We start from the raw sequence: 15,735 nt of genomic DNA, 5'->3' as shown, positions 1-15,735 counted from the left end.
TCCAGGAGAGCAGCTACATTGCCTTACAGTCCTGTCTCCTTAATTGGGTCTTTCATGACTCATTGGTTATTTGGCTAGAACAGCAGGAGAGACCACAGCAGGTCTTGGCCTCACTCACTAAGTACATATATTACAGCAGGAACTATGCTTACTGAAAGTGTGGAAGAGGATACCAAGAAACATGAGAAGTGACCCCTGCCCCAAAGAGCTTAAAATCTAATCGGGATGATCAAATGTGCATGTCATTTTTATCAGTTAAAACCAAAGCAGGCCATGATAATAGTCCAACTTTAAATTACTTTCCTTATTACCCTAATATCCTCAAAGCTACTGCTTTATGGTTACTGAGATATTTCTAAAACCAAAGACGTTAGCAAATTGTAAGTGCTGACTAAGCTTATCTTACTCATGAAAAAATAAAGACCTATAAATTTGAAGTACATCTCTGAAAGTATATCTTTCTCCCCTAAGGCATTCACCAAACGACCACAACTGAAGAGGCCTTAGGGAGTGTGGAGCATTTCTGAACAACTTCTCTGGTTTAACCCAACAAACAGAGAGGAGACACACACACACACATTCAGAGCACACACCTCATTCTGTGAAGCTCAGCTGCCATATGGAGGCCAGGGTGTGGGGATGAGGTGAGGGCCTCCACTACCTGGAACTCATTCAGTTGGAGATGGCATTCCATCCTGTCCCAATCCCCTTCCCTCAACTCAGAGTCTCTGCAGATTAAGTGAACTGTGTTTGTAATATTTTATGTTTATAAATGAAATCCAATACTTGGCATTATATTCAGGCCAAAGCCCCATATGAAAGAATTATAAAAGATTTTAAAACAGTATAAAAGTTAGCATGATAAGCCTAATAACTACGGGATCACTTCCATAGTTCTGAGAGTAGTTGAAATCCACCTCAGTGACTCTTTCTGACAAAAGGAGATTAGATGAGGCACATGAAAATATGTGTTCAAAACAAACAAAACAAAACAAACAAAAAAAACCAAGAAGACTGGAAATCTGCATAGCTAAAAATTGAAAAAACCCAATTATATCTTAATTTTTATTTTCTTTAATGATTCATTCTATTCATATCACATTCAAAATGCAGCATTCCTAATATTAATTTTTTATAAATAGTCTATATCTAAGTTTAAAACAATGGAAAATTGATTCATATGATTTATTTCATATTATACCCATAATGTATAGTTCAGAAGATGTAACCAAAGCAGGCTCTGCTCCCACCATTGCAGCAAGGGTCCATAAGAAAAAAGCACATGTAAGTGGACTCACCAAACGATGCAGAATTACTAGAAAGAAAAACAAGGAACACCTGATGTTCTGATCATTACCAAAAGGAAAAGTAATTAATTGAAAATATTCTGCGTGCCTATTATGTACAAGGGTCTCTTCTAGACAGCAAAGTTGTACATGATATTGAATGTACCATCGGGAATTTTATAATCTAGATGCAGGGATCCCCAACCCCCTGGTCCGCGGCCTGTTAGGAACCAGGCCACACAGCAGGAGGTGAACGGCAGGCAAGCAAGCAAAGCTTCATCTGCCGCTCCCCATCGCTCGCATTACCGCCTGAACCACCCCCCACCCCACCACCCCCCATCTGGGGAAAATCTGTCTTCCACGAAACTGGTGCCAAAAATGTTGGGGACGGCTGACCTAGAGGATAGAATCATCCATCCTAACTGGTTATCCTTGACTGTGTTTACTTTCCAACAAAACTTATTGGATTTAATTTAATTATTTTGGCCACTGGACATTTAGTTTTCACTGACTTAAACTATCGGCTCTTCTCTATATGCCCCATAGCTTTGCCCACTTTGTGACAACGTAGTAATTTATATGAGCCAATTAAGACGAGCCTAGCAAACTAAGACAAGAGTTTTCTTGTTGCCACTGTACCTTCTTGGCAGATTATGCTGGGAAAACATTTCTGTGGCTGGCAAATCGTAATACTCATCACAGGTAGTACTACTAGCTACATACACAGAGCTGTGTAAATTACCAGTGTCCTACCTCCTGTCCCCAGGCCTTCAACATCGTCTTCCAGAAGGCTGTGGAGAAGGCTGCTCCCGATGAGAGCCTCAAGGAACGGGTGGCCAATCTAATAGACAGCATCACCTTCTCTATGTACCAGTACACCACCCGTGGGCTCTTTGAGTGTGATAAGCTGACCTACCTTTCCCAGCTCACCTTTCAGGTAAAAGTGGATTGAAGAAATTTCCAGAAAACAGGTCACTGTATATGCCCAACCAGCAGGTGTAAAGAAACTTTCTTCTCTTAACATCAGTTTCCATTGTCTGTGAAGACTTTTGCGCTCTAAGCAGAGGCATCAGATAAGAAGGTCCCATATGGTGCACACATGCTGCCCCCACCATTGTCCCACTCATGGCAGACGTGCTTAATCAACCATTTTACTTTTTCTTGGTGATCCTGGATGATCTAAGATCCTCCTCAACAGAGCCCTCCAGCAGCCACTACCAATCAATCCCAACTAGCACTGAGGATGAAACTGAATGGCCCTACTAATAACTAGATACTTTTTGAGATGCAGTAAGAACTTTGTTAGAGTATCCCTAATTATTTATTTACCTTTAAGGTTGCAAGTTTAATGTCCAAACCTTCCCCCAGAATAAGAAATTGCAAATGTCCTTCTATAGCCATAGCAGCCTTGGCCTTAGAAAACTCCTTAAGAACGCTGGTTCTCAAAGGCTTGAGAGCATCAGGGCTTCCAGTGTTAATAAGAAACCCTTGCCTTCTGCTTATTCTCAACATCAGAAAACCATGGAAATTTATTCCCTTGCATCTATCTAATCATTTAGGATTGGGATTTTTTTTCATATATAAATTAGAAGCACAGACCAGATTATCCTGTAGGTCTCTTCCAATTCTAAAAGTCAGATATTCCATAATCACTCCTGCGCTGACTCTGTTTGCACGTTCCGAAGCCTAAATTCACGGGGGAATGTTAGTGTGACTTATCCCTCTCACCCTCTGTGTTCCCCTCTCCAGCCCAGATGACAGCTTGGCCATCACAGAAGGAACTTGAGCCCCAGCACAGACACATTTCCCTCCTGCCACTCATTTACCCCAAACCCTAAGGAGCTTCCACCCCCAGCTCTCACTCCACTCCCCTCATAAATATTTCAACCTTGTTTTACAAGGGCTTCTTCACCTCACCTGCTATTTCTAGCCTGTTTTCTCCTTAAAAGACTTTTCCTCAAACTAACCAAATTATTTTTTCTTCGTGAGTATTCCCGTCTGTAAGTTTTCAGCGGAGAATGCCATCTGAAAGGAGCAGAACAATTTCCTGAGCGCCTCTCAGCGTGAATTTTTAGTTCTAACCCAGCCGAGTGCTTTGCACCACCTGCCCAACGCACCGCACTGATTCCCCCCCAAGCCTCTGCACTTTCCACTGCCCCCGCCCCACGGAAATCTTGTCTAAATCTTCCCATCGCTTAGCATCTCTAAAACTCAATTCAGGACCACTTAGAGAAAGTTGAGCCAAATTCATCCCCCGCCCTTGCCTGCTGGCCACTCCCCCGTTCTGGAACACCGTTAGCAGTGCTGATTCACATGTGCACTTCTATTTCGCATGTGTTCATCCGTTACTTTGACAGCCTCCTCAAATCATGGCATTTGCATGTGTCATCTTCTCTGTGAGATTGTAGGAAGGTACTTCATGGCATTTATGATGGATCCATGAAGTCCTTGCTTGACAAGATACAGTTATTCACTGTGTGCATTTAACTCATGCTGATATTTGGGGTGAAGTCAGTTGCACCCAGAGGTGATTTGCACAGACATACACTTTCTCCCACTTCATCCTCTTTCAACAACCAAAATTGACGGGCGGGCTCTAGCGTTAGAAGTGGCACTAGTTACACTGAGTGACAACCCCAGAGATCTCTGGGACACATGACTGCCGCCAGCTAAAGAACTGCAGCACTGTCCTCCCACATTGCAGATTCTCCTCCTGAACCAGGAAGTCAGTGCAGCAGAGTTGGACTTCCTGCTTCGATCTCCAGTGCAGACAGACGTCACCAGTCCCGTGGAGTTCCTCTCCCATCAGGCCTGGGGTGGCATCAAGGTCAGTACCAGCCCCTAGGGAGAAAGTCACGTTCTCCTCTCCTGGAGTGTTTTCCTGACATTTGTCCCCAGGAAACCAGCAGGGGTGTGTTTGGGGGCTCACCATGAGCTGTGTTAAACATTGGTGCGTCCGTCCCTTTGTCTGCACCCCATGGCAGCACTCCCCCTTCCCAGGCCTACGGGGAAGTCTTTGCAGAGCAGGAGCAGGTGCGTGTACTTGTGCGTGGGCTTTGCCTCCAGGATGTTAGGGAACAGAAGGACCCTGTGAGTGTTTCTGACTCAGCGGAGCTGCCTTCCACCTGCCAGCGCTCAGGGCCGGAATGCGGGCTCCTCTGTGAGGCCAGGGCTGGGGTGGAAACGCTGCGCAAGCATTTCCGTGGAGTGGACAGGTGCCAGGCCTCTGCCAGCCGTCCATCTCCCCGTGGGTCCTGACGACCTCAAAGCAAGGAACGCGTTCCAGCCTGGGGTTCTCAGTGGTTAATAATAGCTCACATTTATCGAGCACCTTAAAACTTCACTACCTTATTTTATTCTCATGTTCACCTGGGCAATAGGTATTACTTTTTCCCACTTAACATGTAAGAAAAGTGAGATCATTCATCTTATAAGTAGCAGATCCAGGAATCGAGTTCTGGTCTGTCTGATGGCAAAATCCATCTTCCTTCCATGTTATCTAGCTTAGTTTCATTGGGATTCTACGAACATCAAAAAGATCACAAGCTATGAGCTCCTTTCAGTAGGGACCACGCCTGCATTCACAGGGCTGAGCAGTAAGCGTGGACCGGGTGACCACCAGCCCCAGAGTCTAGACGCACTCTCCAGGTGGGAGGAGGTCCAGTCCCCACCTGCAGGAGCCCCACGGCAGGTGCTGTTGCCGTGTGAAGATGGCACCTGCACAAAGTGAATCCTATTTATAACCTTCCATGTCTGCTGGCTTTCCTACATGTTCTGTAGCACAAGGAAGTCTGAGTCTGAAGTAGTATGATTGTCTCTCTTTTTCTAAAATTTTTTGAGACAATGATTCACGTGCAATTATAATAAATAACAGAGATTCTTTGTACCCCATTCCCCACAGTGGTCACATCTAGCTTTCCTGTAGCACAATATCACATCCAGGAAGCTGACATTGATACAATCCACTACTCTATTCTGATTACACCTGTTTTTCATGCACATGTGTGTGTGTGTTTAGTTTTATCACACACATTTATCATGTAATCACCACCACAGTCAAGACCCAGAAAACTCCATCTGGTGTGTATGTCACCCTGTTATAGAAACAACAACCTCCTCCCTCCCCCAATTCCTAATGCCTGGCAACCACTAATCTGTACTCCATTTGTATAATTTTGTCGTTTCAAGGATGTTATATAAATGGAATTATACAGTATGTAACCTTTGGGGACTGGCTTGATCACTCAGCGTAACTCCCTTGAGATCCATCCAAGTTGATTTACTTTATAACAAAACCCCAGCACTTAATCATTTATGTACGTGCTGCCCTCTTCAAAGGAGTCATCTTGGGAAATGCTGCCATTGCCCAAAATGTTTTTCTAACTTTTTTTCAGAGTCTGTAGCTCTTCTTTTAATCATCTTTAGGGCTATGTCTAAATCAAGAGTCATCAAACTTTTTCTGCACAGGGTCACATAGCAAATATCTAGGCTTTGAGGGCCACACTCTGTCACAGCTATTCAACTCTGCCAAAGTCACACACCATAGGTAAGCAAATGGAAATGGCTGAGTTCCAATAAAACTTTATTTACAAACACAGATGGTGGGCCAGATTGTCCCTGCAGGCCACAGTTTTCTGACCCCTGATCTAAATAATAGAGGTGTGATTTTTTATATATTAGCTCCGTTTGTCATTCTGAACCCAGTCTGGCAAATGAGAAGGAGAATAATATGTTGGGAAAGAAACAAAGCGGAACTCCATTCACAATAGCAACCAAAAATCACAAAGTTATAAAATGCCTAAGAATAATTATAATAAGTGCAGAGCATATGTGTGGGAAACCATCAGCTTTTCTAGGCTACGTAAGATAAGATAGGAATGAGTAGATGCAATCTAGAGTAGCACTGTCCAAAAGAACTGTACTGCACGCCACATGCGTCATTTAAATTTTTCTAGTAGCCACATTGAAAATGCAAAATGAAAAAAATGTAAAATGAAATTGAAGAAAGTAATTTTAATAATATATTTTCCTTAACCCAATACAGCAAAAATGTTATCATTTTAATATGTAACTGTCACAAAAGTTATAAGTGAAATATTTTATATTTTTGTAAAAGTCTGAATTCTGGTGTGTACTTTTTGCACTTATAACACATATCAATCCAGATGCTAAATCTTCATCAGAAATACTTGATTTGAATTTAGATTTTATAAAATTTAGAGTTAAAACATTTGATTCATATACCCAAGTTGTTTCAAACATACTTCAAAGTTCTCCAATTACTAAAGCAATTTCCAGTTTCTAAACTTAAATTTTAAAATAATTAAAATTAACAAATAAAGAATAAATGTGTTAAAATTTGTAAAAAAGTAAACAAATAACTAAATAAATAATATGAAGGAAAAAATCGACTATACCAAAAAACAGAATAAATGTGTTAAATTTTTTAAAAAACATAAATAAATAAAATGCAAATAAAAATCCTGTTCTTCAGTCATACTGGCCACATTTCATTTGCTCAATACTCACATGTGGCCAATGGCCACCTGCTGGGAAGTATGGCCCCAGAGCTTGAGAATAATGACTCAGAGTCTGATGCTCGTATGGAAAATAAATTCTGGGAAGCAGTTCTAAATGAGCCCATTTGCAGAACTGGAGCAATGATGGAGATGGACCAGTTAACCCAGGCTCTGGAGTCAGACATTCCTGGGTTCAGGTTCAGGTTTGAGTGTGTGTGGCCTCTGACAGGTTATCTCTGTTTCCTTATCTGTTATGCCAGACACATAAATGTTCAGTAAATGGAAACCGATTATGGTTGGGGTTATGGCTGTTCTATTTGTTTCCTACAATGGCCATAACAAAGTGCCACAGGCTGGGTGGCTTAAAAACACAGCATTTATTCCGCCAGAGTTCTGGAGGCTAGAAGCGTGAAATTAAGGTGTTGGCAGGTCATGCTCCCTCCAGAGCCTCAGGGAGAAGACCCTTTCTTGCCTCTTCCAGCTTCTGGAAGCCCCAGGCACTCCTGGTTTGTGGCAGGACCACTCAGATCTCTGCCTCCGTCTCCACGGTCCCTACATGGCCGTCTTCCCTCTGTGTCTCTGCGTCTCTTCTCTTCTTATAAGAGCATCAGTCACAATGGATCAGAGCCCACCCTCCTGACCTCATCTTAACAGGATCACACCTGCAAAGAGCCTATTTATTCCCAAATAAGATCACATTCAGAAATCTGGGAGGCTACTTCTTCAACATATCTTTCTGGGGCATACAGTTCACCTTATCACAGTTATGGTTATTAATTACCCAGCTATAAGGTGTATATATGCTGTGGTTGACATGGGCTGTGCCTGATAGAATTTGTCCATTGAAGGAAAACCTTTGAGGAATGGTGAGTTGCCAAGTTGGGCTCAGTCCAGTTGCTTTTCTCTCTGTTATCCCACAAAGCCATCTGCAGCAAAAGTCATAAAGAATAAGTGATTCAAAAGCACTCTTCACTGCTTTCATTTTCCGTAGCTCAACTCCGAAAGCGACTTGGTGCAATTTGGTTCCATCCCCCTTTGGTTTGCTTTGCTTTTTGGTTTTGTTTTGCGGTCTAAGCTCATCTGGCTGTTCAAAGGTTTCTGCAAATGAGTGAAGCTTTATCTTTCTCTCTGAGTTTTGTTACCGGAGCAGCCATGTCCAGCCCCATCCATCTCCAGCCCAGTGCAGGACGTGGGCAGGTGAAACACAATGCAGCGTGCGCCCTCTGACGAATGCTCTTTTTAAGTGTTCAGTTGGCTTTTAGCCTAAAGAAACAAAGGAAGTATAATTGAACAGGACATGATAAAACAAATTTTTTAAAACACCCTGTCTGATGAGGAAGATTGATTGCCCTGTTTCCCCAGAAGATCTAATACGCAGGTGATGAATGAAATCTTTGTGATCAAATCCTGCTTTTATTAGTACCCTCTGTAAGGATTTTTAAAGTCTCATCAAATGTTAAACTTTTAGGTAATGGGCATGTTCTCTTCTTCTTTTTTTTTTTTACTTAAAAAATTTTTATTGGAGTATAGTTGATTTACAATATTATGTTAGTTTCTGCTGCACAGCAAAATGAATCAGTTATACATATACATATATCCACTCATTTTTAGATTCTTTTTCCATATAGGTCATTACAGAGTATTGAGAAGAGTTCCCTGTGCTATACAGTAGGTCCTTATTAGTTATCTATTTTATATAGAGTGGTGTGTTATCTGTCAATCCCAATCTCCCTATTTATCCCTCCCCCCCATTCCCCCTGGTAACCGTAAGTTTGTTTTCTATATCTGTGACTCTATTTCTGTTTTGTAAATAAGTTCAGAGTACCAAGGGATCTTAGAAGCAAGACATACAATGCCATTACCTTGCTGATCACTTTTGGTCAGTCAGCATGTTCTCTTCTTCATTAAAGAATCTCATCTGTGGTACCGGGCATTGTTAGCCTTTGAAAAGGCCCCTGGCTACCTCTCTGAATGCCAATTTAGCACAGTTGTACTTTGCTACCCAGTCCAATGTAATTAGGTTAATTAGTCATTTCCATTTAGCTTATCAGAACGTTAGAAATCCGTTTTCCTCATTTGGAAGATTAAACATTGCAACTGTGTTCAACCCAGAGCTTCAAGAAAGCGTGTTTCAGACCCAGCCACGGTAGCTGGGAGCCCTGATCACCGTGTAATTTCCTCAGTTTTGTGGTGACACCAGGGGTGGGTAATGGGACTGCAGGAGGGTTAATGGTGATGCAAGCTGGGAAGAGGGGTGAAGTGGCAGCCTGAAAGAAGAGGAAAGTTTGGTCCTCGGCACAGAGGGAAATAATTACCGCAGCTGCAGCTTTTCTCAGCCTGTCAAGGGCCCTCCCACTGGCCGCCCAGATGTCAAACTTTATTAATGGAGCGCTTCCTAAGCGCCAGGCAGCCTGCTAGGCCTGAGGCGTACAGAGACAGCTCAGAAAGCTCTTGCCCGCAGGGAACCCACAATCTTGTGGGAGTCCCAGACAAGGAAACCAGCAATTGCAATTCAGTAACTGTAGGAGCCCAGAAAAGCACAGAGGCGCTTTATAGTCTTCAAAGCACTTGTATCTACATTAGAGTATGAGCTATGCAGACAACGGTTACTTGGCCTCATTTTCCAAATGAAAAAGTCAAAGCCCACAAAGGTTTAAAAACAGGCTCCGAGTCATAAGAGGCTCATAAGAGGTGACGTCGAGAGCAGAGCTCTCGTCTCCTGGTGCCTCCTCCGCCATCCCCCGTGCCACTCCACGCCACTTCTCAGCACAATGACTGGTGTGTTCCCTGCTCTGCATGCTAAGGGTGAAATTAGGAAGCCACAGAGCCCACGTGAAAGGGCACTTAAGGACTGGACATGTGTTCCTCCACACGGGAGAAGAGGCTGGGCGAGCCCAGGTCAAGTGCACGTGTCCTTCTCCAGCCTGACCTCCCAGTTGTCACCTGTAGACCCGTCCTCCACAGTCACACTGCCTTCTACCATGCCCCACACCCTCCCCACTCCAGACTTGGACTCTGTGGACCCTTCCCCATGAAATGCCCTGCCCTTCCCTCTACCTCTCTCTCTGCCCAGCAGAATTCTGCATCCCTACTAAGGCCTCCCTCATCTCTTTCTCTTAGGATTGTAAGCTCCCCAAAGACAAGTGTATTTGTTTGGTTCACATTTGTATTCCCAAGTACCTGGCATGTAGCAGGCGTCCAATAAATATTAAATGAATGAATGATTTCACATAACAAGAATGGAGGATTCCTTAAAATTGATGGCACTGCAGTAGGTGCTTTGGAGACAGTCTAGCTTTTAATCTCATTAGAGAGATCAACACACAAGTGGAGTTGAGTGACCACAGAAAGGCTGCAGGTAAGCGACCGCCTGAGTAACGTTTACGTGGGCACTCTGAAGAAACAGGATGGACCCCACCCAAAATGCGGTTCCCATGTCCAGACTGATGACGCCTTGCGCATAACTAGAAGGCACGAAAGAGTTTATTATTCACATAATGAGACTTTCTGGGCAGAGCAGGGGAGCTCCCAAGCAGTCTGAAATCGGCTTGAGAGAGCCCGGAAAAGAGGTGCCTTGCGGGTGTTCTGGTCGTTGGGGAGTGGGGCGGGGCTTGCACGATACAACTTCCCTTCGGCACCAAAGGAGGGAGCACCCAGGCTTACCTGTCAGCTTGTCCTGGAGTGGAGCAGAAGAGGAAGAGGGAGGGGTATGGCTTTAAAGTGATCAGCAGTCACACATCCTTTTTTTTTTTTTTTTAACATCTTTATTGGGGTATAATTGCTTTACAATGGTGTGTTAGTTTCTGCTTTATAACAAAGTGAATCAGTTATACATATACGTATGTTCCCATATCTCTTCCCTCTTGTGTCTCCCTCCCTCCCACCCTCCCTATCCCACCCCTCCAAGCAATCACAAAGCACCGAGCTGATCTCCCTGTGCTATGCGGCTGCTCCCCGCTAGCTATCTATTTTATGTTTGGTAGTGTATCTATGTCCATGCCTCTCTCTCGCTTTGTCACAGCTCACCCTTCCCCCTCCCCGTATCCTCAAGTTTGTTCTCTAGTAGGTCTGTGTCTTTATTCCTGTCTTACCCCTAGGTTCTTCATGACATATTTTTTCCTTAAATTCCATATATATGTGTTAGCATACGGTATTTGTCTTTCTCTTTCTGACTTACTTCACTCTGTATGACAGACTCTAGGTCTATCCACCTCATTACAAATAGCTCAGTTTCGTTTCTTTTTATGGCTGAGTAATATTCCATTGTATATATGTGCCACATCTTCTTTATCCATTCATCCAAAGATGGGCACTTAAGTTGTTTCCATCTCCGGGCTATTGTAAATAGAGCTGCAATGAACATTTTGGTACATGACTCTTTTTGAATTATGGTTTTCTCAGGGTATATGCCCAGTAGTGGGATTGCTGGATCATATGGTAGTTCTATTTGTAGTTTTTTAAGGAACCTCCATACTGTTCTCCATAGTGGCTGTACCAATTCACATTCCCACCAGCAGTGCAAGAGTGTTCCCTTTTCTCCACACCCTCTCCAGCATTTATCGTTTCTAGATTTTTTGATGATGGCCATTCTGACTGGTGTGAGATGATATCTCATTGTAGTTTTGATTTGCATTTCTCTAATGATTAATGATGTTGAGCATTCTTTCATGTGTTTGTTGGCAGTCTGTATATCTTCTTTGGAGAAATGTCTATTTAGGTCTTCTGCCCATTTTTGGATTGGGTTGTTTGTTTTTTTGTTATTGAGTTGCATGAGCTGTTTGTAAATTTTGGAAATTACCAACCCTGTGAGTAGTTCCAAGTGGTCCATAAAAGAAGGGTAGGAGGGCTGTGCGTTCCAGGTTAGAGAGGTGGACGTGACTGATTTTGGACTGGACTTTAACAACTTGTAGAACCTTGACAAACAATCGTGACCAGTGCAAGAAAGGAAAGGAGTGGAATTTGGTAGAGAAGAGAACAGGACCACTCCTGTGATGAAACTAGTGTGAACAAGGCACCAAGTTGGGAGATCGTCTGGCACATTTCCAGGGCTGAGGGCAGATGTGTGTGGACAGAGGAGGGAGGAAATGGGCCACTTGGTTAGCTGGATGGATTGGGGGGAAGCCCTAAATGAAGAGATTTGATTCACATGTTATGCCTTGGGATTTAATGCTTAGGGAAGCAGGTGACACAGAGAAATGTTAAAGTTGGCATTAACACAAAGTCAGTGATTCTAGAGACATTTTGTGAGAGGAATTGACAGGCGTTGCTGGCAGAGTGAGTATGGGAATGAAAGAGAAGAGTCACTGACTTCAAGCGTCTGGGCTCCAGGACCAGAAAAATCCCAGCATCCCTTCTTGTCCCTCTTCCCAGCAGTATCCTCGAGGGAGGTGCTGCTTGGTCTCCACAGCTGAGCATTTCCCAACCTTGCATATTATTGGGACAGTTTGCTGACGGTAAGCTGATCAAAATCCTTCCTCTACCTTGAGTTTACTGGGCGGGAAGATTCAAGACTCCAGAAAAGAGTATAAACGAGACAGAATTATGTCTATAATACTGCCTTGCCCCCCGCCAACCCCCAACACAACACAGATGACAGCTTTCTGGAGAAACTGCATTTCAGAGCAAGATTCCCTGACATTTTTCAGGCACTTTCATCAATGGAAGAATTCTATAATCTGGATCGGGACATTGAGGGATCCGCCAAGGGCTGGAAAAAGTTTGTCGAATCAGAATGTCCCGAGAAGGAGAAGTTCCCCCAGGAGTGGAAGAACAAGACAGGCCTGCAGCGCCTCTGCATGATGAGAGCCATGCGGCCTGACCGGATGACCTATGCCATGAGGTAGGGACAGGGTGGTGGTGAAGCCAGGATGGGTGTGGCCAGACCGGCAGGGCTGAGCACAAAGGCCACAAGTTTATCTTGATGGGAGCCTTTGTACCAACAACCAAAATCCCATGAGGCCCGTTGCTCTGTGTTTGCCATGTATTGTCTTAATATCTAAGTGGACCCTTTGGGAAGAGGTGCTCATCAGTATCAGCACTGGGAAGGAGGCAGATCACATGTAATGTGGCAGGAGATGTGAGATCCAGAGGACAGATGGAAAGATCACCCTTGGCGGGAAGAGCACCCCTTTCATTACGAAAGACAGAGAGAGGTGGGTGTGACTGCAGCAGAGGTGGTAAAAGCATGGCAGAAAATTGAGCAAGGTTTTGTCTCACGACTTCCACTCCCTCTGAGGAGCAGGAAGCAAGATCTCGCTGCGTTTGTGTGAAAGGGGAGGTGGCAGGGTTGGAGATTTGAGGAGTGTGCAAAAGATCTGAAATAGGATCTGTGAAAAAAATGGGAGACTGCTGACCAGGGAAACTCAAAGAATTCCAAGCGGCATTGAGGGCCCACCTAGTGAGATCCTGCATTTGTAGGGGTGCCAGCCTTCACCACTGGATGATTTTCTACAGCTGCATCCAACAGCCCTAGGGTAGATTCAGAGCATGGATCCCTGGTGGAATAAGGGTTAGGGAAGGGAGGTGTGTGGTACTGGCAGGAGAATGATTAGAAGTCACAGGCCATGCAGCCTACAGAGACGGCGAATTCGCAGCTGCCTGGGGCTGGAGGGTAGGAATAGGAATTCTCTAAATAGGCAGGAGAATCTTATTGCAGGCTTAAAATGTTCTAAAACTGGATTATGATGAAGATTACAATTCCGTGAATTTATTAAACATTATTGAATAGTATACTAAAAATTGGTGAATTTTATGGTATGTTGATTGTACCTCAAGAAAGTTGTTTAAAAAAAAAAAGAAAAGAGGAAGTTACAGGCCATGGAGCCTACACTGAATTGAACAAGACTTGTAGTGACAAGAATAAGGGGATGATAAAAGAAGAAAGAAAGAAAAAAAAAACACCAGGGAGGCCAAGGTACTGAAAATCCTGCATTTGTGGCACCAATACAGGTAAAGAATAAGTTCACCAAGGATAAATTACTAAAAGAACTATAAGGATGGAAAGCTTTGGTCAGAGAATGAGATGTTTCCATTTATGGTTTCAGACATAGAAAAAGTTCCCAAGTAAACCACAAGGATGAGGGTGTGGCCTTGGAATCAGGTGGCTGACATGGGGAAGAATGGAAGATTGTTAGGAATCTGGAGGATTGTCCACATGGATGCTAACGTCACTCAGGCTGGTGGAGAGACAGTCCATGAGCCAAAGTCCAAGTGATGAGTGAATGAGTAAAGGGACCAAAGGAGCAGTGGACGACAGGGATGTGCAGGGGTCGTGGTGGTACAGTCAGGGCAAGCGAGCCTCAGTGGAGCCACACGAGTGGGAAAGAAAGGGTTTAGAAGTAATGGTCATCCGTGAGCAGGACCGTGATCCCAGCTCCCAGTACTGAGAATGAGCCCAACTGAGAAGGGTACAGGGAAAATAGTGTCCTTGCGGGAGCTTTTAAGGCCAAGAGTTAGGCTGGATTGTCAGAAAGTGGTTACAACTGCAAGGTTTTGTTTAGCCTGAAATGGGACATAGGAAGAGGAACATTGGTAAGTGGAGTAAGGTGAAAGGAAACACAGAGAATGATAGAACGTGAGGGACTAGAAGCCTGGAGGGCCTTCAATCATGGATAGGGATGGAGGATCCCAGGGATACCATGTATGGAGGGCTTAGCTGCCTGCAAGCTTCTGGAAGGCGTTGCTCCTGGCAGGCTTCTGATGGGTGGTGGTGATGTAACAGGACATCCCAGCTCCACAGAGGAGTCAGTGGTGGCCTGGCTGGATGGGGATCCAGAAGGAGCCCTGATCTAGGTGAGCAGGTGCACAACCAGCAGCAAAGGTTGTAAGTGTCGACTTAATCAGTAAGTAGTGCTTGGCGTTGGTCCTAGCTCCGTAACTGCCAAGCCGTGATCTTGAGCACATCCTTCCATGTCTATAGACCTCTGTTGCTCATATGTGATTATTCTGTGACTGCCATACACACATGGACCTTCTTTTATTCCTGGCAGAGATTTTATTGAGGAGAAGTTAGGAAGCAAATATGTGGTGGGAAGAGCACTGGACTTTGCAGCCTCTTTTGAAGAATTGGGACCAGCCACTCCCATGTTTTTTATCCTGTCTCCAGGGGTGGACCCACTGAAGGATGTGGAAAATCAAGGTAAGAAGACCTCATTATGGAGCCAAGGCTGCACCAGCCCCATGCACTGTCACTCTGCGTCTGTCAGCTTCTCTTTTCCTGATTCAAGGTTCACTTTGCAATGCTTGATATTTGCTAACCATGCAGAAATCAGGGTAATTGCTGAACCAACCCCAGGGGGTCATGAACAGAGGGAGGACTGCTCTGGGATGTAAGGTAGCAGGTTCATGAGGAGACGTTGTCCCACCACCCACCCACCCATTCCCCTTCCTGTGGCTGGAGCAGTTATTCTGAAAAACAAGTACAGTCCTTTTACAGGCTCCTAGTGCCCTCACGATGAAGTCCAAACACCTTAACATGGCTTACAGGGGGCTTCGTCCTCCAGTCCCTCCCTGTCTCTCCAGCCTATTTTCCATTATTAGTTTCCTGTTGCTGCTGTAACAAATTATCACAAACTTAGAGGCTTAAAATAACACTATTATTTTACAGTTCTGGAGGTCAGAAATCATACATGGGACTTACTGTCTCCCCCTTTCCCTCATAAGGACCCCTATGACTATATCAGGCCCACTCAGATAACCCAGGATAATCTCCCCATCTGGAGGTCTTTAACCACATCTGCAGAGTCTCTTTTGCCTGTAAAGTCACATATATTCACAGATTCCGGGATTTAGAACATGGGCATCTTTGGGCACTCCTTATTCTGCCTACATTTCCCTACTCCCCTCTTTTTCACTCTTCATGGAAGCCATTCCATTCTCCCAAACATTCTGTCCCCCCTCAGGCATCCCCTTCACCAGGCTACCTTCTACTC

At 44.3% G+C, this 15,735-nt stretch overlaps 1 protein-coding gene across 1 annotated transcript in view; it reads left to right on the top strand.

The window, feature by feature from the left end:
• DNAH9 (dynein axonemal heavy chain 9) overlaps positions 1–15,735 on the top strand; it is a 300,225-nt gene that overhangs the window by 247,386 nt on the left and 37,104 nt on the right. Inside the window, exons 58-61 of the mRNA XM_067716537.1 lie at positions 2,053–2,223; positions 3,991–4,113; positions 12,451–12,644; positions 14,794–14,942. Of these exons, the coding sequence (XP_067572638.1) occupies positions 2,053–2,223; positions 3,991–4,113; positions 12,451–12,644; positions 14,794–14,942 (637 nt within the window). The remainder of the gene's footprint in view (positions 1–2,052; positions 2,224–3,990; positions 4,114–12,450; positions 12,645–14,793; positions 14,943–15,735) is intronic.

This window comes from Pseudorca crassidens, chromosome 19 (genome assembly GCF_039906515.1).
Source record: "Pseudorca crassidens isolate mPseCra1 chromosome 19, mPseCra1.hap1, whole genome shotgun sequence".
NCBI classification, from domain to species: domain Eukaryota; kingdom Metazoa; phylum Chordata; class Mammalia; order Artiodactyla; family Delphinidae; genus Pseudorca; species Pseudorca crassidens.
Note: the sequence above shows the minus strand (reverse complement) of the source record. Positions and strands in the feature narration are given on the sequence as shown.